This window comes from Leucoraja erinacea, unplaced genomic scaffold (genome assembly GCF_028641065.1).
Source record: "Leucoraja erinacea ecotype New England unplaced genomic scaffold, Leri_hhj_1 Leri_58S, whole genome shotgun sequence".
NCBI classification, from domain to species: Eukaryota; Metazoa; Chordata; class Chondrichthyes; order Rajiformes; family Rajidae; genus Leucoraja; species Leucoraja erinaceus.
Genome location: NW_026576498.1, coordinates 374,225 through 399,388, shown reverse-complemented (window position 1 = coordinate 399,388; position 25,164 = coordinate 374,225). Strand labels below are relative to the sequence as shown.

The following is a 25,164-nucleotide window of genomic DNA, read 5'->3' as shown; positions in this document are numbered from 1 at the left end:
TGTGTGTGTGTGTGTGTGTGTGTGTGTGTGTGTGTGTGTGTGTGTGTGTGTGTGTGTGTGTGTGTGTGTGTGAAAAAAACGACGCAGTAGCTGTAGAACGTTTACATATTCCAGTAGAAATTGTTTCTGTGGTCCAAAGTCGCCTTATCTGAAATTTTCAGGCTTTATTTCACTGTTTCCTTGTCTCCGTTCTAAATGGCTTACCCCCTTATACTTAAACTGTGGCCCCTGGTTCTGGACTCCGCCAACATCGGGAACATGTTTTCTGCCTCTAGCGTGTCCAAACCTTAATAATCTTGGGGGAGACGCTTCACTATGAACGGCTTGGACCATCGGGAACATATTTCCTGCCTCTAGCGTGTCCAAGCCCTTAACAATGGCTTGTTAAGTGTAGATGGCCGTGCAACGTTCCTGCTTCAAACTTCAGAAGCAAACTTTCCCAAGAGAAAGCCTTCACCCGATCAGACCCCCCTCTTCTGACAACAGAATGGGGCCGAGTCCTTACCTTCTGAGACCAGACAGAGGAGCAGGAGAAGTAACGAGGCCATGGCCATCGGCTGCTGTCTTAAGCGAGTGTGTGCGGGTGGACTTTCGTGTCGCTGGTCAGTGTGCCAGGTTTGCACCAGCCGGCTGCTGGACACCAGCTGAAGGATTAACCCTTCGTGCCCGAGTAACTGTATCCCGATTGGAACAGCTGGGGAGGCTTCCCAAGGGGAGAGCGGTGAAACATAGAAACATAGAAAATAGGTGCAGGAGTAGAGGCCATTCGGCCCTTCGAGCCTGCACCATTCGCCATTCAATATGATCATGGCTGATCATCCAACTCAGTATCCCATCCGTTTCGTTGTCTAATGCATTTCATTGTCTCTGTACTGTACGCTGACAATGACAATTAAAATTGAATCTGAATCTGAATCCGAATCTGAATCTGAATCCCTGACTTCTCTCCATACGCCCTGATCCCTTTAGCCACATCTAACTCCCTCTTAAATATAGCCAATGAACTGTGTGGCCTTCTCCCCATATCCCCCGACTCCACTATTTATAAGAGCTCTATCTAGCTCTCTCTTGAAAGCATCCAGAGAACCGGCCTCCACGGCAGAGAATTCCACAGACTCACCACTCTCTGTGAGAAAAAGTGTTTCCTCGTCTCCGTTCTAAATGGCTTACTCCTTATTCTTAAACTGTGTGTGGCCCCTGGTTCTGGACTCCCCCAACATCGGGAACATGTTTCCTGCCTCTAGTGTGTCCAAGCCCTTAACAATCTTATATGTTTCAATGAGATCCCCTCTCGTCCTTCTAAACTCCACAGAGTGTACAAGCCCACAGCCGCTCCATTCTCTCAGCATATGACAGTCCCGCCATCCCGGGAATTAACCTGGTGAACCTACGCTGGGCTCCCTCAATAGCAAGAATGTCCTTCCTCAAATTAGGGGACCAAAACTGCAAACAATACTCCAGGTGTGGTCTCACTAGGGCCCTGTACAACTGCAGAAGGACCTCGTTGCTCCTATATTCGATTCCTCTTGTTATAAAGGCCAACATGCCATTCGCTTTCTTCACTGCCTGCTGTACCTGCATGCTTACTTTCATAGACTGATGTACAAGGACCCCCAGATCCCGTTGTACTTCCCCTTTTCCCAACTTGACACCATTTAGATAGTAACGGGCGAACTCCACACAGACAGTGCCCGATGTCAGGATTTAACCCGGGTCCCTGATGCTGTGAGGCAGGGGCTCTGCCCACTGTGCCACCTAGCTTGTGGTAGGTCCAGCAACATCTCTGGGGGACACGAGTAGATGTTTCTCTTCCTCCAGAGATGCTGCCCGACCTGCTGAGTTACTCTAGAACTGCGTCTTTGTAAACCAGTATATTGTAGTGGTCAGTGTCGACATCTTGTGGCAACAATGGTTCACTGCATTGTAAGAATCACACTTAAAATGCCCCCTTTCTTTATACATATTTAAACTCCCTATTTCTAACTAGAAACATAGAAAATAGGTGCAGGCCCTTCGAGCCAGCACCACCATTCATTGTGATCATGGCTGATCATCCCCAATCAATAACCCGTGCCTGCCTTCTCCCCATATCCCTCGACTCCACTAGCCCCTAGAGCTCTATCTAACTCTCTCTTAAATCCATCCAGTGACGTGGCCTCCACTGCCCTCTGTGGCAGGGAATTCCACAAATTCACAACTCTCTGGGTGGAAAGGTTTCTCCTCATCTCAGTCCCAAATGGCCACAGATTCACACAACTCTCTGGGTGAAAAAGTTTTTTCTCACCTCAGTCTTAAATGGCCTCCCCTTTATTCTAAGACTGTGTGTGTGGCCCCTGGTTCTGGACTCGCCCAACATTGGGAACATTTTTCCTGCATCTAGCTTGTCCAGTCCTTTTATAATTTTATATGTTTCTATAAGATCCCCCCCCCTCATCCTTCTAAACTCCAGTGAATACAAGCCTAATACCCTGTCCCACTTAGGAAACCTGAACGGAAACCTCTGGAGACTTTGAGCCCCGCCCAAGGTTCCCGTGTGGTTCCTGGAGGTTGCAGGTGGTTGCCGGAGGTTGCAGGTAGTGGAAGCAGGTAGGAAGACTGACAAAAACAGTCTTATGCCCCTGTTTCCTAAGTGGGACAGGGGGCATGTCCTTAATTCCTAACTCTAGTCCTTAATTCTATAAAGGTGTAAAAAGTAAGAATGTTCTGTTCCCTGGGCAAATGATAATTAAATATTGGTGACACTTACCCCTCTTGCCTTAACTACAAAACCAACTCCCCAGTCAGTCCCCTCTAAATAGTCTCTGTACCCCAGTAAGGGCAGCACAGTGGGAGAGCTACTGCCTCACAGCACAAGAGACCCAGGTTCGATCCAGCCCTCGGGTGCTGTTTGTGTGGAGTTTGCACGTACTCCCTGTGACCACTTGGGTTTTCTCCAGGTGGAGGTCATGTCCTCTTGTTTGAATCTTCCCTATTCTCAAAGGGAAAAGCTTGTCCACATCAACTCCAGGTGCTCCGGTTTTTTTCCCCCACATCCCAAAGGCGTGCAGGTTTTATATGTTAATCGGCCCTCTGTAGATTGATCCCTGGTGGGATAACATAGAAATAATGTTCAAGAAGGAACTGCAGATGCTGGAAGATCGAAGGTAGACAAAAATGCTAATGAAACTCAGCGGGGTGCAGCAGCATCTATGGAGCGAAGGAAATAGGCGACGTTTCGGGCCGTTTTTACTCCACATAGAAATAATAACCATATAACCATATAATTACAGCACGGAAACAGGCAATCTCGGCCCTACAAGTCCATGCTGAACAAAATTTTTTCCCCTTAGTCCCACCTGCCTGCACTCATACCATAACCCTCCATACCCTTCTCATCCATATGCCTATCCAATTTATTTTTAAATGATACCAATGAACCTGCCTCCACCACTTCCACTGGGAGCTCATTCCACACCGCTACCACTCTCTGCGTAAAGAAGTTCCCCCTCATATTACCCCTAAACTTCTGTCCCTTAATTCTGAAGTCATGTCCTCTTGTTTGAATCTTCCCTATTCACAAAGGGAAAAGCTTGTCCACATCAACTCTGTCTATCCCTCTCATCATTTTAAAGACCTCTATCAGGTCCCCCCTTAACCTTCTGCGCTCCAGAGAATAAAGACCTAACTTATTCAACCTACCTCTGTAACTAATGCGTGAAAATAATAATGCGAGCAGGTCGATCGATGGCCGGCATGGACTCGATGGGCCGAAGGGCCGGTTTTCTTGCTGTAAATATTTCATTCATTCAAAAAAAAAAAAATCTGGCAGTAAAACTTTGCATATTTATTGAGCCTTAAAAGTGAACAAATTGAAGCATAGCTTCAATCAACAGCAAATGTGTACACATGCGTACTGTACATTCACACAGTTACATCACACGCATGTCCTGTGGCTGATGTGACCCACTCTGGTCAAGTCTGATCGGGTTTTATAATGGGGAATGTTGATGGATGCGAGCCAACACATCATAACGAGGTTCTATTAACAAGGCCGTTCGATTCTGCGGCACGTGGACTTCCAGCGAATAAACCAACCCTCTATTTAACTCCTTTCTCCGTCTTTGCCCGTAAGTTGCGCGATCTGTCGGGGTAATTTAAATAAAAATATGGAGCTGATTAAAGAGCAAATAAGGCCCAGAAAATCGTAAGTGAGATGGTGGGTGTGGTACGATGTTCCGAGCAAGTCAACAGTCCCAGTGACGAGAGGCAGAGTTATTGATCGCTGGTCAATGAAAGGGATTTTTCCCGATCTGGAAAAAAAAAAATTCCTCTTCTAACATTTCCAATTTGGCAGGTCATGTTACAATAGACAATAGACAATAGGCGCAGGAGTAGGCCATTCGATCCATCAACTCCTTTAAGTCAAGACTTATCTATACTCCCAAGCCTTTCCTGACATCCACTGAACGAGGGCTCTATGTATGTAGTTTGTTTGTTTATACTATTCTTATAACAAATGTAAAGCACTTTGGCCAGCGGGAGTTGTTTTTTAAATGTGCTATATAAATAAATGTGACTTGACGTGATCATGGCTGATCATCCCCAATCAGTACCCCGTTCCTGCCTTCTCCCCATATCCCCTGACTCTGCTATCTTTAAGAGCCCTATCTAGCTCTCTTTTGAAAGTATCCAGAGAACCGGCCTCCGAGGCAGAGAATTCCACAGACTCACAACTCTCTGTGAGAAAAAGTGTTTCCTCGTCTCCGTTCTAAATGGCCGACCCCTTATTCTTAAACTGTGTGTGTGTGTGTGTGTGTGGCCCCTGGTTCTGGACTCCCCCAACATCGGGAACATGTTTCCTGCCTCTAACGTGTCCAAACCATTAATAATAATAAGAGAGAGAATGAATCTCTGGAACTCTCTGTGCCACAGAGGGTAGTTGAGGCCAGTTCATTGGCTATATTTAAGAGGGAGTTAGATGTGGCCCTTGTGGCTAAGGGGATCAGGGGGTATGGAGAGAAGGCAGGTACGGGATACTGAGTTGGATGATCAGCCATGATCATATTGAATGGCGAATGGTGCAGGCTCGAAGGGCTGAATGGCCTACTCCTGCACCTAATTTCTGTTTCTATGTTAACCGGCCTCCGAGGTAGAGAATTCCACAGACTCACCACTCTCTGTGAGAAAACGTGTTTCCTCGTCTCCGTTCTAAATGGCTTACCCCTTATTCTTAAACTGTGTGTGTGTGTGGCCCCGGTTCTGGACTCCCCCCAACATCGGGAACATGTTTCCTGCCTCTAGCGTGTCCAACCCATTAATAATCTTGGTTGGGGAAGATGTTTCGCTATGAACGGCTTGGACCAGCCATCTTGTTACCAGCCCAGACAACTTTGTGGCCAATCCCTTCAGTGCAGGCTGTTGGGAGGCTGCGTAACCATCCTTAAGGCCACGAGTATATAACATATTATTATGTAAAATAATATGTGTGTTATGATTGTGTTTATAATTTGGTTGGTTGTTTTGTTGTTCCGCGAGCATTGCCACTTTCATTTCACTGCACATCTCGTATGTGTATGTGACAAATAAACTTGACTTGACTTGACTTGAGTGTGTAACCTTCCTTCAACTTACTCGAAAATTAGCGTCACAAAACCGATCAAGATGGAACCAGCCGACAGACCGAGGATCAGGAAGACGGATTCTTGCAGATCAAGCATCTCTGTTGGGGAAACGTAAATGATTAGCCCCGGGGACGAGGTGAAAGGGAAAGATCGGAGCTGTCCCAACACCAATTCCATCCCCTGAACGAGTGGTGCAACTGGTAGAGCAGTCTCCTCACTGCCCCATCGACTTGGGTTCAGTCCTGACCCGCTGAGTTACTCACGGGCCCGTCCCACTTATGCGACTTATTCGGCGACTGCCGGCACCCGTCATAGGTCGTTGCAGGTCGCCGAAAATGTTCAACGCGTTGAAAATCCAGCGGCAACCAGAAAGACGCTACGACTCTTTGGGCGACGGAGGTGACTGCTCACGGCCGTACGGGCAACATGTCACGGGGTGGAGCCTGCAAGGTCGTGAGCAGTCAAAGAGTCGTACCTTGTTCTGGTCGCCCCTGGATTTTCAACATGCTGAAAATTTTCTCCGACCTGTGACGGGTGCTGGCAGTCACCGGAAAAGTCGCGCAAGTGGGACAGGCCTTTTAGTACTTTGTGCCCTTTTGCATATTAACCAGTGTCTGCAGTTCCTTGTTTCTGCCTTTTATACTGTTTTGTCTTAACTCTCTGTTAGACAATAGACAATAGGTGCAGGAGTAGCCCATTCGGCCCTTCTTTCTTACTCCTATCCCCTGCAATGTATGAAGATACATTGCGCTGCCAACAACCTGGCCCTTACCTCCAAGAAGACCAAGGAGCTCATTGTAGACTTCAGGAAGTCCAGAGGCGGCACGCACACCCCCATCCACATCAACGGGACGGAGGTGGAACGTGTTTCTAGCTTCAGGTTCCCGGGAGTCAACATCTCCGATGACCTCTCTTGGACCCACAATACCTCAACTGATCAAGAAGGCTCATCAGCGTCTCTTCTTCCTGAGGAGACTGAAGAAGGTCCACCTGTCTCCTCAGATCCTGGTGAACTTCTACCGCTGCACCATCGAGAGCATCCTTACCAACTGAATCACAGTATGGTATGGCAACTGCTCTGTCTCCGACCGGAAGGCATTGCAGAGGATGGTGAAAATTGCCCAACGCATCACCGGTTCCTCGCTCCCCTCCATTGAGTCTGTCCAAAGCAAGCGCTGTCTGCGGAGGGCGCTCAGCATCGCCAAGGATTGCTCTCACCCCAACCATGGACTGTTTACCCTCCTACCATCCGGGAGGCGCTACAGGTCTCTCCGTTGCCGGACCAGCAGGTCGAGGAACAGCTTCTTCCCGGCGGCTGTCACTCTACTCAACAACGTACCTCGGTGACTGCCAATCACCACCCCCCCCCCCCCCCCCCCGGACACTTATTATTATTTATTCAAATCATTTGCTATGTCGCTCTTCCAGGGAGATGCTAAATGCATTTCGTTGTCTCTGTACTGTACACTGACAATGACAATTAAAATTGAATCTGAATCTGAATCTGAAGATGGATCCCCACCAGAAACATTGTTCTCCAGGGATGCAGACAGACCCGCTGAGTTACTCCAGTACTTTAGATGGCATCGTTGCACAGCGGTAGAGTCGTTGACTCACAGCGCCAGAGGCCCAGCTGTCTGTAGCTTTATTTCTGTTCTCCCTGTGACCACGTGGGTTTTCTCCAGGAGCTCCGGTTTCCTCCCACTTTCAAGAGACGTGCAGGTTTGTAGGTTAATTGTCCCCAGAATAGAACTAATATAAGGGGTGACTGCTGGCTGGTACGGGCTTGTTGGGGCACTGAGCCTGCTTTCATGCAGAATGTCTAAACTAAACTCTTTGTGCCTACCCAATAATTTATAAACCATATAACATATAACAATTACAGCACGGAAACAGGCCATCTCGGCCCTACAAGTCCGTGCCGAACAACGTTTTTTTCCCCCTTAGTCCCACCTGCCTGCACTCATACCATAACCCTCCATTCCCTTCTCATCCATATGCCTATCCAATTTATTTTTAAATGATACCAACGAACCTGCCTCCACCACTTCCACTGGAAGCTCATTCCACACCGCTACCACTCTCTGAGTAAAGAAGTTCCCCCTCATGTTACCCCTAAACTTCTGTCCCTTAATTCTGAAGTCATGTCCTCTTGTTTGAATCTTCCCTATTCTCAAAGGGAAAAGCTTGTCCACATCAACTCTGTCTATCCCTCTCATCATTTTAAAGACCTCTATCAAGTCCCCCCTTAACCTTCTGCGCTCCAGAGAATAAAGACCTAACTTATTCAACCTATCTCTGTAACTTAGTTGTTGAAACCCAGGCAATATTCTAGTAAATCTATTCTAGTAAATTCTAATAAAGTTGGACCCTTGAGGTTAACGTCTCACTGCCCAGCACCCATCCCATCCCATCCCGAATTTGCGATATAGTGCCTTGCACCTTCAGACTTCAGAGACAATAGACAATAGGTGCAGGAGTAGGCCATTTGGCCCTTCGAGCCTGCACTGCACAAACTCACTCGGCCAACAAGTCTTCATCGTCCAGCAGTTGACCTTCACCTCCCGACACAGCTTGCAGTTAATGACCTTGGTGGATATTCCTGGAGGGACAGAACACAAGGTGAACCAGGTCATGCGTTCACGTGAGGAGCAGAATTAGGCCCTTTCGCCCATCGAGTCTACTCCGCCTTTCCCACTGCTGTCTGTGGAATTCTCTGCCTGGTGGAGGCCAGTTCTCTGGATGTTTTCAAGAGAGAGCTAGATAGGGCTCTTAAAGATAGCGGAGTCCAGGGGACATGGGGAGAAGGCAGGAACGGGGTACTGATTGTGGACGATCAGCCGTGATCACATTGAATGGCAGTGCTGGCTCGAGGGACCGAACGCCCTCTACTCCTGCACCTGTTGTCACCCCATTCTCCAGCCTTTTCCCCGTAACCTTTGACACCCTTTCCAATCAAGAACCTGTCAAACCCCACTTTAAAAATACCCGAATGGCTTCCAGATTCACCACCCTCTGGCTAAAGAAATTCCTCATCAACTTTCTAAAGGTACAGTATGCCTTTAATTCTGAGGCTGTGACCTCTGATCCTAGCCTCTCCCACTAGTGGAAACATCCTCTCAACATCCACTCTATCCAAGCCTTTCACTATTTCTCTATTAGTGGAGTCAAGGGATATGGGGAGAAGGCAGGCACGGGTTATTGATTGGGGACGATCAGCCATGATCATATTGAATGGCGGTGCTGGCTCGAAGGGCCGAATGGCTTCCTCCTGCACCTATTGTCTATGTTTCTAATCGATGTTTCAATTAGGTACCCCCGCTCATCCTTCTAAACTCCAGTGTGTAGATGATGCCCATAGCCGTCAAACGCTCATCGTATGTTAACCCGGGATCATCTTCAAAGCCAGCACATCATGCCCAAGACTGTTCACAGGTCACAGCGCCAATGACCAGGCCTTTGTACGTTCTACCTGAGACCGTGTGGGTTTTCTCCAGGCGCTCCGGTTTCCTCCCACGCTCGATAAGATGTACAGGTTTGCAGGTTAATTGGCTTCTGTAAATTGTCCCTGGTGTGTTGGGTGATGCTGATGCATGGGGTGATCACTGGTCTGCATGGACTTGATGGGCCGAAGGTCCTTTTTCCACACTGTATCTCTAAAGTCATTTCTGTAACTGATCTATATCCGAAACGTCGCCTATTCCTTCATCAGACTGAAGAAGGGTCTCAACCCGAAACGTCACCTATTTCCTTCACTCCATAGATGCTGCCTCACCCGCTGAGTTTCCCCAGCATTTTTGTCTACCTTCGATATCTCCAGCATCTGAAGTTCTTTCTTAAAACATATCTTGCTGTGTACACTTTCTCATCATAGCCTGGGGATAGTAACATAGAAATTAGGTGCAGCAGTAGGCCATTCGGCCCTTCGAGCCTGCACCGCCATTCAATATGATCATGGCTGATCCCGTAATCCTGATCAACTCAGTATCCCGTACCTGCCTTCTCTCCATACCCTCTGATTCCCTTATCCACAAGGGCCACATCTAACTCCCTCTTAAATATAGCCAATGAACTGGCCTCGACTACCCTCTGCGGCAGAGAGTTTCAGAGATTCACCACTCTCTGTGTGAAAAAAGTTCTTCTCATCTTGGTTTTAAAGGGTTTCCCCCTTATCCTTAAGCTGTGACCCCTTGTCCTGGACTTCCCCAACATCGGGAGCAATCTTCCTGCATCTAGCCTGTCCAACCCCTTAAGAATTTTGTAAGTTTCTATAAGATCCCCTCTCAGTCTCCTAAATTCTAGAGAGTATAAACCAAGTCTATCCAGTCTTTCTTCATAAGACAGTCCTGACATCCCAGGAATCAGTCTGGTGAACCTTCTCTGCACTCCCTCTATGGCAAGAATGTCCTTCCTCAGATTTGGAGACCAAAACTGTACGCAATACTCCAGGTGTGGTCTCACCAAGACCTTGTACAACTGCAGTAGAACCTCCCTGCTCCTATACTCAAATCCTCTATGGCAAGAATGTCTTTCCTCAGATTAGGGGACCAAAACTGTATGCAATACTCCAGGTGTGGTCTCACCAAGACCCTGTACAACTGCAGTAGAACCTCTCTGCTCCTATACTCAAATCCTTTTGCTATGAAACCAGGAGGTGGTACTCACTGCATTTGGGGGCACACATAGCTGCAGAAAGAAAAACAACAAAATTGTCATTACAATTAGTAAACAACACCAAGGACTTCACAAGAACATTACGAGCGACAAGTGGTGTGCAGCAAAGCTCGGTGCTGGGATCCCAGTTCATTATAACCGATTTAGACAAGGGAATTAAATGTGACATATCTCCATGTTTGCGGATGACACAAAGCTGGGTGGCTGAGAGGAGGATGCTATGAGGCTGGGTGAGTGGGCAGATGCAGTATAATGTGGATACATGTAGGGCTATCTGCACCGATGTCCTTCCCCCAAATTAGGAGACCAAAACTGCACACAATACTCCAGGTGTGGTCTCACCAGGGCTCTGTACAACTGCAGGAGGACCTCCTTGCTCCTATACACAAATCCTCTCGCTATGAAGGACAGCGTGCCAATTGCTTTCTTCACTTCCTGCTGTACCTGCGTGCTTACTTTCAGAGAGGCCGTAATCAAAGATCCTACAGCGGAGCAGGATGGTCCACTCGACGAAAAAGACGTAGTACGGTCATGGGTGATTTTCGGCCCCATTTCCGTAACCGGCTTCCGTCCCCGCACCAAAGATCCCGTAGGGCACTAGTGCGGAGACGGAAGCCGGTTACGGAAACATCCTCGTAAAAATAAAAGTTATTTGGGAAAAATCTTCAGAATTATAACTTATTAACACAAACTGTTCCCCCGCAACGTTGATTACACTGCGAGTCGGGTCGGGTTACTAAAATGGATGAAAAAAAGGCCCAACGTTCCGCTCCGTTGCATTTAGAAGGAATGGTCTATTTTGCTCCGCTATAGGGTCTTTGGCTGTAATATCTGGCTCTGTCACCTCCTCCCCCCCCCAATCATTGTCCTCTAGTAGCCAACCCAGCCCTTCCACGTGGAGGTTCACCAGCGTTCTTCCAACATGGTTCTACTGCATTCTACACTGCCAGTATCAGCCCTGCATTGTTGAGGCCAGCAGTCAACTTCAGGAAGGGAAGCGTCACACAAGTTCTTCGGAATTACCAGACTCTGAACATTCCTTCCTGAGTGCGTAGTGTAGAAGAATCTGGGAAAAGTTGGGAATCTGGGAATGTGGGGAGATAGAGGCAGCACATCGAAAAGGCAGCAATCAGAAGCCCCGGTGAAAGGGAAATGTTCCTTACACTCCCTCGTCAGTTGTGGAAGCTTTTTCTCATAAAGCCAGTCCCAGAATTTGGGCAAATCTTTCAGTGTCTGGTTGAACTCTGCGGAGAGAATGAACGAAAGAATAAATAAGTTTATTGGCCAAGTATTCACATACAAGGAATTTGCCTTGGTGCTCCGCCCACAAGTGACAACGACATACAGTGACAGTTAGGGATGAAACATAAAATATTAATAATAAGACATTATTAATTAAACATGTGAACTAAATAAAATACCAGAGCAAAAGGAGGCTACAGATTTTTGGTTATTGAGTAGAGCTACTACTCGTGGAAAAAAAAATGTTTATAAGTGGCAGCTTTGACAGCGTTCCACCCACAGACAACATAGAAACATAGAAATTAGGTGCAGGAGTAGGGCCATTCGGCCCTTCGAGCCTGCACCGCCATTCAATATGATCATGGCTGATCATCCAACTCAGTATCCCGTACCTGCCTTCTCTCCATACCCCCTGATGCCTTTAGCCACAAGGGCCACATCTAACTCCCTCTTAAATATAGCCAATGATCTGGTCTCAACTACCCTCTGTGGCAGAGAGTTCCAGAGATTCACCACTCTCTGTGTGAAAAAAGTTCTTCTCATCTCGGTTTTAAAGGATTTCCCCCTTATCCTTAAGCTGTGACCCCTTGTCCTGGACTTCCCTAACATCGGGAACAATCTTCCTGCATCTAGCCTGTCCAACCCCTTAAGTGACAGTTAGGGATGACACATAAAACATTAATAATAAGACATTATTAATTAAACATGTGAACTAAATAAAATACCAGAGCAAAAGGAGGCTACAGATTGTTTGGTTAATGAGTAGAGCTACTACTCGTGGAAACAAAACTGGTTTAATGTCTGGCTGTGGCAGCTTTGACGGCATTAATAGACAAATGGAGGTTTTGACAAAATGGACTTTCATTGTAGAATAAGTTCATAAGTGGGTCGATCTCCACTACGGGTGCTGTCTGTACGGAGTTTGCACGTTCTCCCCGTGACCGCGTGCTTTCTCCGAGATCTTCGGTTTCCTCCCACACTTGCAGGTTTGTAGGTTAATTGGCTTGATGTAAATGTAGTGTGAATGTGCGGGGATCACTGGTCAGCGTGGACTCGGTGGGCCTGATACTGCGCTGTATCTCTAAATTAAAATTAAAGCCGTAGGTTGAAGTAGGTGTTGTCGTTGGTTGTCGCCAGGTGTCGTAGGTGAATTCCATTGAAACTAGCCCCTGGCAGTCGCCTAGAGAGTCACCTAAATGGAACAGGCCCTTCAGTCAACCCAGATAATTCTCGTAAAATTTAGAAATGTAGAGAAGTACCTATAACACGAAGAACACGGTGAACCTTCTCCGCCAGCATGTTGACTGTGGTTTCATCTGCAAGTAGAACGACCATATCAGAAATAAACGCCACCCTCTCAGATTCAGATTCAGATTCAGATTCAATTTTAATTGCCATTGTCAGTGTACAGTACAGAGACAACGAAATGCATTTAGCATCTCCCTTGAAGAGCGACATAGCAAACGATTTGAATAAATAATAATAAGTGTCTGAGGGGGGGGGGGGGGGGGGGGTGATTGGGCAGTCACCGAGGTACGTTGTTGAGTAGAGTGACAGCCGCCGGAAAGAAGCTGTTCCTCGACCTGCTGGTTCGGCAACGGAGAGACCTGTAGCGCCTCCCGGATGGTAGGAGGGTAAACAGTCCATGGTTGGGGTGAGAGCAGTCCTTGGCGATGCTGAGCGCCCTCTGCAGACAGCGCTTGCTTTGGACAGACTCAATGGAGGGGAGCGAGGAACCGGTGATGCGTTGGGCAATTTTCACCACCCTCTGCAATGCCTTCTGGTCGGAGACAGAGCAGTTGCCATACCATACTGTGATGCAGTTGGTAAGGATGCTCTCTCACCGTCTGCCCTCATGCCAGGGTTACATTCCAGTAAACATATCCTTCCCATTCTCAGAGAACAACACTGATCTCTGCTATGAAACTTTTTTAATTTATTTCAAAATAGACTTTATTCAGGTGATAAATGAACCGTGCGGGAAAAATTCATCCGACATTTTCGGAGTCTATACAAATTGTTCAATACAGTCTATATACATTTCTCAAATTTCACGAATCTGTTTCCCGCCCTTGCCACTCATGTGGCCCACTGGTGTGGGATCCCGTCCCTTGTTTTGAGGGGCGTCTCCACCAAACCCTGCCCCCCACGTCCAGCAGCGGAAGGACCCTAGACTGTGGTGCTCCCCCACCGAGCCTTGGCGTTGGCTGCACCGAGTCTTCAGTGTGTCCCTCAGTAGGTCCTCCTGCAGTCTCTGCAGCAGGCCAGGCAGCAACATTCCCCAACGGACATCTCGCTCCGCTGGGTGGTGAACAACGCTCATAGAAACATAGAAATTAGGTGCAGGAGTAGGCCATTCGGCCCTTCGAGCCTGCACCGCCATTCAATATGATCGTGGCTGGACATGGGGGGCAGGGTTTGGTGGAGACGCCCCTCAACTCAGTATCCGTACCTGCCTTCTCTCCATACCCCCTGATCCCCTTAGCCACAAGGGCCACATCTAACTCCCTCTTAAATATAGCCAATGAACTGGCCTCAACTACCCTCTGTGGCAGAGAGTTCCAGAGATTCACCACTCTCTGCGTGAAAAAAAGTTCTTCTCATCTCGGTTTTAAAGGATTTCCCCTTTATCCTTAAGCTGTGACCCCTTGTCCTGGACTTCCCCAACATCGGGAACAATCTTCCTGCATCTAGCCTGTCCAACCCCTTAAGAATTTTGTAAGTTTCTATAAGATCCCCTCTCAATCTTCTAAATTCTAGAGAGTATAAACCAAGTCTATCCAGTCTTTCTTCATAAGACAGTCCTGACATCCCAGGAATCAGTCTGGTGAACCGTCTCTGCACTCCCTCTATGGCAATAATGTCCTTCCTCAGATTTGGAGACCAAAACTGTACGCAATACTCCAGGTGTGGTCTCACCAAGACCCTGTACAACTGAGGCAGATCAAAGAGCTTGGACCTTCCAGCAGCATTCGATATCAGTTTCTGAATGTGTCCCTCTCAACCCTATTTCCTGCCTGTTTCCCCCGACACCCTCACAAATCAGGAATTTGTCAAACTCCGCCTTAATAATACCCAATGACTTGGCCTCTGTGTCGAAATTCCACAAATTCACCACCCTCTGGCTAAAGGAATTCCTCCTCATCTCCTTTCAAAAGGTACATCCTTTTATTCTGCGGCCGTCCCGTCCTCTCGTCCTAGACTCTCCCACCAGTGGAAACATGGCAATGAATTCCACAGACTCAATGCACTGAGTGCCCGTGATTCTGATGTAGATTCTGATGACAACCTCACCAATCTCAAACTTGGCCAGGTCTGCCTCTGTGTACTTGGTGCAGTTGGCAGTCTCGTTCAAGCTCTTGTACGCTGTGCACAGCATGGCAAACCTGGCCCGTATTCTCTTGTGCGGCAAAGCACAGAGCATGCAGCCCTCTGTCTTGCCCAGGAGAGCCAGCCAGAAGCCGGCGATTGCCACTGCACCAGCTACCGTCCTCATTGCCGTCCCAGTCCGACTCCCAGCGTTAAAACATCGCTCGCTGGTCCCGTTGGAGTAGACGCTGTTGAACGTCAGTTTAACGAGCAGCCTTTACAGTTCCAGCCTTTTATGCTGTCATAAGAATTCCCAGCAAGGCGTGATGTCAGCGATGAACCTGGGGCAGCACAATGGCGCAGCGGGTAGAGCTGCTGACTGACTACAACGGAGTCCCAGGTTCGATCCTGACCTTGGGTGCTGTCTCAGTGCGGATGTTTGAACAGTTTCCCCATCACCCTGCAGGGCTTCCTCCGTCTCTTCCCACATCCCAAAGATGTGCGGGCTTGGAGGTTAAGTTGCGACCCGCTGAGTTACATAAACATAGAAAATAGGTGCAGGAGGAGGCCATTCTGCCCTTCGAGCCTGCACCGCCATTCATTGCTTCTTCTTCTTCTTGCGTATGGTGTGCACAGCCTAAAGTTGTAGGAACAACTTGTTCTATTTGATCTTATTTGATTGTGCACGCCAGGTTGATTGCATTAGTTGGGACAGGGCGGGCCAAATGAAGGTTGCAATCTCCCACCCCGCCATTCATTGCGATCATGGCTGATCGTCCCCAATCAGTAACCCGTGCCTGCCTTCTCCCCATATCCCTTGACTACACTAGCCCCTAGAGCTCTATCTAACTCTCTCTTAAACCCATCCAGTGACTTGGCCTCCACTGCCCTCTGTGGCAGGGAATTCCACAAATTCACAACTCTCTGGATGTAAAAGTTTTTTCTCACCTCAGTCTTAAATGGCCTCCCCTTTATTCTAAGACACGTCTGCCCATTGTGTCTCCGAGGATCCTCCAGCGCTTCTACGCAGCAGCGGTGGAAAGCATCTTGTCCGGGAACATTACCATCTGGTACGGGAATTGCTCTGCCAAGGACAAGAAGGCTCTGCAGAGAGTAGTGCGTTCGGCCGAACGCACTATGGGAACTTCACTCACCCCCCTGCAGGAACTATACAACAGGAGGTGCAACTCCAGAGCAAACAAAATCATGAGAGACCTCTTCCACCCCTGCAACAGACTGTTCCAGCCGCTACGGTCAGGCAAATGCCTCCGTTGCCATGCAGTGAGAACGGAGAGGTTGAGAAGGAGTTTCTTCCCAGAGGCAATTCGGACTGTAAACGCCTTTCTCACCAGGGACTAACTGTACAGAACGTTTTTCCTTCTAATATTTATTATGTAAAATAATATGTGTGTTATGATTGTGTTTATAATTTGTTTGGTTGTTTTGTTGTTCCGCGAGCATTGCCACTTTCATTTCACTGCACATCTCGTATGTGTATGTGACAAATAAACTTGACTTGACTTGACCCATTGCATTTAGCAGGAGTAGCCTATCTTGCTCCGCTATAAGATCTTTGTTCATTGAGGGTCTTGTGACGTCAGCGCGTCGCCGATTCACGCGTGGGAAGCGACGCGTTGACGTCAAGTGCGGGGCAGCCGGCCGTCGGTTGCCCTGCACCAAGATGGCAGAGGGCGGGGCGCCGGCCAGCGCCTCTTCATTGAGGGTCTTGTGACGTCACCGCGCCGCCGATTCACGCGTCAGAAGCGACGCGTTGACGTCAAGTGCGGGGCAGCCGGCCGCCCGTTGCCCCGCACCAAGATGGCAGAGGGCGGACAGACGGCCAGCGCCTCTTCATTGAGGGTCTTGTGACGTCACCGCGCCGCCGATTCACGCGTCAGAAGCGACGCGTTGACGTCAAGTGCGGGGCAGCCGGCCGCCTGTTGCCCTGCACCAAGATGGCAGAGGGCGGACAGACGGCCAGCGCCTTCTCGCCGCTGCTGGGCGCCGCCACCACCGCCGTCAGGTCGCTCTTATGCCGGGGGCCGGTGGCCGTGTTCTCGGTGGAGAGATGCCGCCGGGACCCGAGCAGCGGGGGCGGCCTGCTGCGGGACTGCGGCCTGCCGCCCGAGGCCGACCTGTACGACGTGAGCCTGAGCGACGGCCGCTGGCTGCTCCGGGCGACGCTGCGGCCTCCCCTCAACCCGCTGGTCCGCCGCAACGAGCTGCGCTGCGGCTGCGAGCTGGAGCAGCTGCTCCTGGGCGTCGAGTACGACGAGCGGCGGGCCAGCGCCGGCTGCAGGCTCTTCGTGGTGATGGAGGCCCGGGTGGTTGCCAATGGCGACGGCGCTCCCTCGCCCCTCTTAAAGGAGACGCGCTGCCGGAAGCTGCAGGACCTGAACGACGAGGCGGGGCGGTGGGCGGGGCCAGACCTGCCACTCAGAGCCAGGAGGCGGAGCTACCTCCCTCTATGGGGTGACAGTGACTATTATGGAGATGTCTGGTTCCCAGAGTCCAACAATGGTCGCCCTCCAGCCCCTTCGCAACACCCCAAAGGTGAAGAAGCACCTGCTTCCGCCCGCGACAGAAGGGTTTCGGCCCGAAACGTCGCCTATTTCCTTCGCTCCATAGATGCTGCTGTGCCCGCTGAGTTTCTCCAGCAATTTTGTGTACCTCCGCGTCACTTAAGACTTTTTTAGAAAAAAATAGGTGCAGAAGGAGGACATTCGGCCCTTCGAGACAGCACCGCCATCATTGTGATCATAACAATAATAACAATGGATGGGATGAAAAAGTTTTTTCTCACCTCAGTTTTAAAAGGCCTCCCCTTTATTCTAAGACTGTGTGGCCCCTGGTTCCGGTCTCGCCCAACATTGGGAACATTTTTCCTGCATCTAGCTTGTCCAGTCCTTTTATAATTTTAACTCTGAAGGCCTGTCACACCCGGGGGTGGTGAGCTGCTTTTTAGCCACAGCTGCCCTGGGGCATTGACTGACGGAATATGGCTGCTAATCGCTGACCACGGCCCCTCCGACCACCACCAATCATTCACACACATTCACACACATTCACACGCAGGCAAAGGTGGGTGAAGTGTCTTTCCCTAGGACACAACGACAGTATGCACTCCAAGCGGGATTCGTCCCCTATCAATAACCCGTGCCTGCCTTCTCCCCATACCCCTTGACTCCACTAGCCCCAAGAGCTCTAGCGTAACGTCCTTTTTTTTTCATCCATCTAACTCGACCCAACTCGCAGTGTAATCAACGTTGCGGGGGAACAGTTTGTGTTTATAAATTATAATTCTGAAAATGAGGAGAAGATTTTTCCCAAATAACTTATTTTTACGGGGATGTTTCCGTAACAGGCTTCCGTCTCCGCACTAGTATCCTATGGGATCTTTGGTAAGGAGGGAGCTGGAAGCTGGTTATGGAAATGGGTCCGAAAATTACACAAAAAAGCTGCCCATGACCGTACTATGTCTTTTGCGTCAGCATCTATGGAGCGAAGGAAATAGGCAACGTTTCGGCCCAAAACGTTGCCTATTTCCTTCGCTCCATAGATGCTGCTGCACCCGCTGAGTTTCTCCAGCTTTTTTGTGTAACCCTCCATAAATTCACAACTCTCTGGGTGAAAAAGAGTGGTGGATTGTGGCAAGTCAAAGGGCTTGTTTCTACGCTGTATGACTCGACTCTGCGTTGGATTAGTTGGTGGAAAGTTGTACCCCAATCAGCATGAGATAACGACCAGATCCACTGTGGACTTGTTGGCATAGGAATTAGCTCCAGGATTGTAGGAAGAATTCCTTGTCCTCTGAAATAGTGTCTGTAGACTTTTATGTCCAGTTAAGCCAATACATTGATCTTGCATTCCACCAGAACTACTGTATGCTCAGTCCTGCATTGGGGCCACATTTCAAGATTGTGTGCATCACAGTCTGGCATCAGAATTGAGAATATCCTAGTTATATAATATAAATTATAATGTAAGGTATTTTATCAAGTAAAGATTCATTTGACTTCATATTTCGCTTGGGCAGTTTGCACCCCAGCAGTATGAACATTGACTTCTCTAATTTCAGGTAGTCCTTACTTTCTCCTCCCCTTCTCAGCTCTCCCTCAGCCCACTGGCTCCACCTCTTCCTTTCTTCTTCCCCCCCCCCCCCCCCTCTCACACCAGTCTGAAGAAGGGTCTCGACCCGAAACGTCGCCTAATTCCTTCGCTCCATAGATGCTGCCTCACCCGCTGAGTTTCTCCAGCATTTTTGCCTACCGTGAATTGTTAATTTGACTTCTTTGGGTTTTTGGCAACTGAGGCTTTGTGCTTCTGTGCTGCAGAAGATGTGGGAATGAGGAAATTCAAACTGCAATCTAGCTGCTTCCTGTTTTGCCCAGGCCAAAAAAAACCATTTCAATTGTGAGAGAGGATGAATTTCCTGAGAAGGTGCTAGTTTCTGTGGACAGAAGCCTCGAGTGAGGATGTCTTTCCTTTGGAGTTGGTAGCTTCTGTAAACTTGAACTCCTGTGGGTAGCGTGACTGAAGATTACATTGTTAAGGCAGAATTGTAAATGTTGTGATTGATGGAACCGCAGGGTGATAGGAGTATTGTGTTGGTGACAAGAATGCTTTGAATGGGTATCCTCTGCGATTGTTGTGTCATTGCTCCAACTCTATAAACATGTGACTAAGTTTACAAAATACTGTAAAAAGATGCTGTTTGACTTTGTGTTTAAGAAGGAACTGCAGATGCTGGAAAATCGAAGGTAGACAAAAATGCTGGAGAAACTCAGCGGGTGCAGCAGCATCTATGGAGCAAAGGAAATAGGCAACGTTTCGGGACGAAACGTTGCCTATTTCCTTCGCTCCATAGATGCTGCTGCACCCGCTGAGCTTCTCCAGCATTTTTGTGTACCTTTGCTGTTTGACTTTGTTCATTGGAGTGGTGGCCCAGGTGGGTTGCATACTTGACTTAGTATCCCCTAGCACTCTCGCCGGCTAAATGATCAGTAAAGCTTGTGTTGGTTTACCTAACTTATTGTGAGTTGTCTGTTTTAAGAAATTAACCTTAACAGAATCTGGTTACACACTTAGATATAGATATGCCATTTATTGTCACTACACATGTACAGTGAAAATGAAAGCTGCTCGTACTCAGTGCATACATACAATTTAGCACAAAAAACAAGAAACAGAAAAAACAGAAGGGAGAAGGGGGGGGGGGATGGGGGCGGGAATAGGTGCACAATTTCTGCGGCGCTACATACATATATACAGATGGAAGTTCGTGTTGGGCAGTGAAGTCAGTGCATGTGTGAATTAGAATTAATAGTAGTTATAATTCTCGGAAAGCAACTATTCCTGAGTCTATTTGTCCTGGATTTGATGCACCTATAGCGCCTTCCTGAGGGCAGCAGGTCGAACAGTCCAAACGCAGGATGGGAGCTGTCTTTGATGATCTTCTTTGCCCTGCTAAGGCAGCGGGAGGTGTAGATGGGAGAGGGAGAGGGGAAAAGGGTACCCAGAGAGACGTGACTTTCTTTTTCTGGATGTCCACAGGAGCTGGGAGCATTTGCCTGAGACAGCTGGAGGGATGTATCTCACAAAAGAGGATAGACCACCCACCAGTGCTCGTCCGAATCCTTCGCAAGTACAGACTCTGCCATTATGGACGGCCTGACAGATATGCAGAGTGTCCATTCCAGGTAAGTAGCCACTGGCTATTGTTCCCTGTTGATTGGAACCAACTAGGGGTGTGCACTTATGATACGATACGCCACGATGCAATAGAACTGTATTTATCCCAGAGGGAAATTTGTCTATCAGCTGCCAGAAAAACACAACAAGATAGATTAAGGTGAGGAGCCAGGAAAGTCCAGGATTGGAACCATGGGGGGGGGGTTATGGGGGGGGGGTGGGAGGGGGAGTACAGGGTCTTGGTGAGACCACACCTGGAGTATTGCGTACAGTTTTGGTCTCCTAATCCGTGGATAGACATTAGAGGGAGAAGGTTCACCAGACTGATTCCTGGGATGGCAGGACTTTCATATGAAGAAAGACTGGATAGACTCGGCTTGTACTCGCTAGAATTTAGAAGATTGAGGGGGGATCTTATAGAAACTTACAAAATTCTTAAGGGGTCGGACAGGCTAAATGCAGGAAGATTATTCCCGATGTTGGGGAAGTCCAGAACTAGGGGTCACACAGTTTAAGGATAAGACGGAAGTCTTTTAGGACTGAGATGAGAAAATCATTTTTTACACAGAGAGTGGTGAATCTGTGGAATTCTCTGCCACAGAAGGTAGTTGAGGCCACACAGTTCATTGGCTGTATTTAAGAGGGAGTTAGATGTGGCCCTTGTAGCTAAAGGGATCAGGGGGTATGGAGAGAAGGCAGGTACGGGATACTGAGTTGGATGATCAGCCATGATCATATTGAATGGCGGTGCAGGCTCGAAGGCCCGAATGGCCTACTCCTGCACCTATTTTCTATGTTACTATGTCTCGTCCTACCCCACGACAGAAGGGTGAGGAGTTGCGCAGTTTGATAGCCACAGGGAAGAAGGATCTCCTGTGGCGTTCTGTGCTGCATCTTGGTGGAACCAGTCTGTTGCAGAGGTTATGGGGAGAAGGCAGGAGAATGGGGATGAAAGGGGACAATAGATCAGTCATAATCGAATTGCGGAGTAGATTTGCCTAATTCTGTTCTGATGTATTATGAACATATAGATTCTCACAGCTTGGAAACAGGCCCCTCGGCCAATATGTCTCATCTACACTAGTCACATCTCCCTGTATTTGGCCCCATATCCCTCCAATCCTGTCCTATCCATGTACCTGTCTAAATGTTTCATAAACAGAAAATATTATTTTGTGGCCAGCATGTTGTTGCAGCTTTACAGCGCCAGAGACCCGGGTCAAATCCCGACTACGGGGCCTGTTTCCGCGCTGTATCTCTAAACGGAAAACTAAAACTGATTTCTACCTCCAGGCCAAATTCCTAGCGGCAGATAAATCAGGGATGGCCACGTTAGTGCTGTGGAACTCCTTCTGCATGGACTGGTACAGACATCTGGAGCCGGGGATGGTGATACAGCTGTACAACTATGTGGTGAAGGAGAGCTATGCCACTCGGATGGGGCAAGACCCTGGACTTACAATGGAACCTGCCTTAGGTACTGTAACCCATGCCCTCTAATTCACAATTCCCCTACTCTGGGCAAGAGACTGTGTTTGCCGAATCCAATCTATTCCCCTCATGCACCTCTATAACATCACCACAAGAGGGCACATTGCACGAGGGCTACAAAAAACTAATAGACTATATACATAGTTCATTGAAAGTGGCAAATTTCTCTGCCCCATCGGGCAAAAGGTGGAGGCCGGTTCTCTGGATGCTTTCAAGAGAGAGCGAGATAGGGCTTAAAAATAGCGGAGTCAGGGGATATGGGGAGAAGGCAGGAACGGGGTACTGATTGGGGATGATCAGCCATGATCACATTAGAAACATAGAAAATAGGTGCAGGAGTAGAGGCCATTCGGCCCTTCGAGCCTGCACCGCCATTCAATATGATCATGGCTGATCATCCAACTCAGTATCCCGTACCTGCCTTCGCTCCATACCTCTCTGATCCCCTTTAGCCACAAGGGCCACATCTAACTCCCTCTTAAATATAGCCAATGAACTGTGGCCTCGACTACCCTCTGCGGCAGAGAGTTCCAGAGATTCACCACTCTCTGGGTGAAAAAAGTTCTTCTCATCTCAGTTTTAAAGGATTTCGCCCTTATCCTTAAGCTGTGACCCCTTGTCCTGGACTTCCCCAACATCGGGAACAATCTTCCTGCATCTAGCCTGTCCAACCCCTTAAGAATGTTGTAAGTTTCTATAAGATCCCCTCTCAATCTCCTAAATTCTGGAGAGTATAAACCAAGTCTATCCAGTCTTTCGTCATAAGACAGTCCTGACATCCCAGGAATCAGTCTGGTGAACCTTCTCTGCACTCCCTCTATGGCAATAATGTCCTTCCTCAGATTTGGAGACCACATTGAATGGCGGTGCTGGCTCAAAGGGCCGAATGGCCTCTACTCCTGCACCTATTGTCTATTGAGATTAAAAAAAGACAAATAGGATTCTGTGGTTTATAAATAGAGGTAAAGAATAAAGATCAAAGATCCTATAATGGAGCATTTTGTGTCTACCTTCTTTCTAAAAACAAACCCTGGTCCCGAAATGTTTTAAAACACACACAAAAAAAAGATGACGTTTTTTTGCAGCATTCGGGATAAAGGGAATAACGTTTAATGCAAGATAAAGAGTGGAAAGGTCCGATTAAAGGTACTGTAGTTTGAAGGTGTGGTGTGGAGTTGCCTGATGATACCTGTCCCTGAATCTGGAGGTGTACGTTTGCAAACTACTGTACCTTTTGCCCGATGGGGTAGAGAAACTTGCTATTCGAATGTTCGCCTTCGAACAGAGGAGGTTGCGTGGGACTTTGTTGGAGGTTATGAAAGGTGGAGAGAGAGAGAGAGTGAAACTGCTCTCCGAAGACTACGTAAAGCAGGTCTCCCCACTACACACCTACGGACTTTTTATAGGGGGACTGTCGAGAGCACATTAACCTACGGCATCACTTCCTGGTTCGGGAGCTGCAAGGCGTACGAACGGCACCAACTAGACAGGATTGTGAAGACCGCCAGCAGGATTATTGGTGCTCCACTCCCCTTCCTGCTGGACATATACAGGAAGAGATGTATCAGCAGAGCCATCTCCATCATCAAAGACCCCTACCACCCATCGCATGACATTTTCTCCATCCTGCCATTGGGAAGAGGTACAGGAGCATTAGCTGCAAAACCAGCAGGATGCTCCTCAGCTTCTTCCCACAGGCTATAAGACTGCTAAACGGACTTTGCCCCCTGCCAAGTATCGCGCACAAACCCCCACACTGCAGCAGAGCCACTGTTGTGCCGCTGCCGGTCGGAACGCCTGTTGAATGTTTAGTAGAGTGTTAAATTTGTTCATGATATATGTATTTTTTATTTCTATTTATTTTTAATGCACATTGAATGGACACTGGTTGAGCAACGTTTTTTTGTTTCCTCTGGGTATGTGAATACTCAGGAAATGACAATAAAGATATACAATACAATGATGGTGGGCCAAAGAACCACGAGACATAGATTGAACGCAAGGATTGGTGACGTTTTGGGCCGGGACACCTTCTACGCACAATATGAAGAAGGGTCCCAACACGAAACGTCACCTAGATGCTTTACCCCCAGAGATGCTTCCTGACCCGCTGGAGTTACTCCAGCACATTGGGTCTGTTGTTGGTGTAAACCCGCGTCAGCAGTTCTTTGTTTCTGCTAACTAAAAGATATGGCATGCTGTGTACAACATTTTGATCTTTGCTCTTTGCAGAACTGAATTTAAACACAAGGAATCCAGCGGCCGACATCACCATCATCAATGACCAGCCTGGGAATGCAGAGTGGCAGGTACCGCCGCTCCAGTACACCTTTGTCACCAGGTAGCTCAGATTCAGATTCAGATTCAATTTTAATTGTCATTGTCAGTGTACAGTACAGAGACAACGAAACATCTCCCTGGAAGAGCGATATAGCAAATGATTTGAATAAATAATAATAAGTGTCCGGGGGGGGGTGGTGATTGGCAGTCACCGAGGTACATTGTTGAGTAGAGTGACAGCCGCCGGAAAGAAGCTGTTCCTCGACCTGCTGGTTCGGCAACGGAGAGACCTGTAGCGCCTCCCGGATGGTAGGAGGGTAAACAGTCCGTGGTTGGGGTGAGAGCAGTCCTTGGCGATGCTGAGCGCCCTCCGCAGACAGCGCTTGCTTTGGACAGACTCAATGGAGGGGAGCGATCGAGGAACCGGTGATGCGTTGGGCAATTTTCACCACCCTCTGCAATGCCTTCCGGTCGGAGACAGAGCAGTTGCCATACCATACTGTGATGCAGTTGGTAAGGATGCTCTCGATGGTGCAGCGGTAGAAGTTCACCAGGATCTGATGATACTCTCTCGTTACGTTACGTAGCTCTCTCCTACCTCTCCCTCCTCCACCTCTGTCTGTACCTAGTACTTTCCCACTTGGCAATAAGGGGGGGTGGGTGTGTGAATGGACTGGGCTGCATCCACGCCTCTCTGCAATCTCCCACACTCTTGAGCAGAACTGTGACCAAACCAAGCCGCGATGCAATCCGATAGTGTCAGAAGGAACTGCAGATGCTGGTGGAATCGAAGGTAACACACAAAATGCTGGAGTAACTCAGCGGGAGAGGCAGCATCTCTGGAGAGAAGGGAGACAAAAATGCTGGAAAAACTCAG

At 48.5% G+C, this 25,164-nt stretch overlaps 3 protein-coding genes across 3 annotated transcripts in view; 1 reads left to right on the top strand and 2 right to left on the bottom strand.

Annotated features, from left to right (window-relative positions):
• chrne (cholinergic receptor, nicotinic, epsilon) overlaps positions 1 to 1,897 on the bottom strand; it is a 34,317-nt gene extending 32,420 nt beyond the window's left edge. Inside the window, exon 1 of the mRNA XM_055630955.1 lies at positions 506 to 1,897. Coding sequence (XP_055486930.1) covers positions 506 to 809 — 304 coding nt within the window. The 5' untranslated portion in view covers positions 810 to 1,897. The remainder of the gene's footprint in view (positions 1 to 505) is intronic.
• Positions 1,898 to 3,782: 1,885 nt separating this feature from the next.
• Positions 3,783 to 15,824, bottom strand: LOC129694258 (sperm-egg fusion protein TMEM95-like). The gene is made up of 7 exons (XM_055630974.1): positions 14,811 to 15,824; positions 12,776 to 12,832; positions 11,438 to 11,518; positions 10,266 to 10,286; positions 8,122 to 8,202; positions 5,611 to 5,698; positions 3,783 to 4,120 (listed from the first exon to the last, which is right to left on the bottom strand). Exons 1-7 carry the CDS (start codon positions 15,010 to 15,012, stop codon positions 4,078 to 4,080), a joined length of 573 nt encoding a protein of 190 aa, XP_055486949.1. The 5' UTR covers positions 15,013 to 15,824; the 3' UTR covers positions 3,783 to 4,077.
• A 956-nt stretch (positions 15,825 to 16,780) lies between these two features.
• LOC129694257 (RPA-related protein RADX-like) overlaps positions 16,781 to 25,164 on the top strand; it is a 30,124-nt gene continuing 21,740 nt past the window's right edge. Inside the window, exons 1-4 of the mRNA XM_055630973.1 lie at positions 16,781 to 17,378; positions 20,379 to 20,524; positions 21,810 to 21,993; positions 24,240 to 24,348. Coding sequence (XP_055486948.1) covers positions 16,781 to 17,378; positions 20,379 to 20,524; positions 21,810 to 21,993; positions 24,240 to 24,348 — 1,037 coding nt within the window. The remainder of the gene's footprint in view (positions 17,379 to 20,378; positions 20,525 to 21,809; positions 21,994 to 24,239; positions 24,349 to 25,164) is intronic.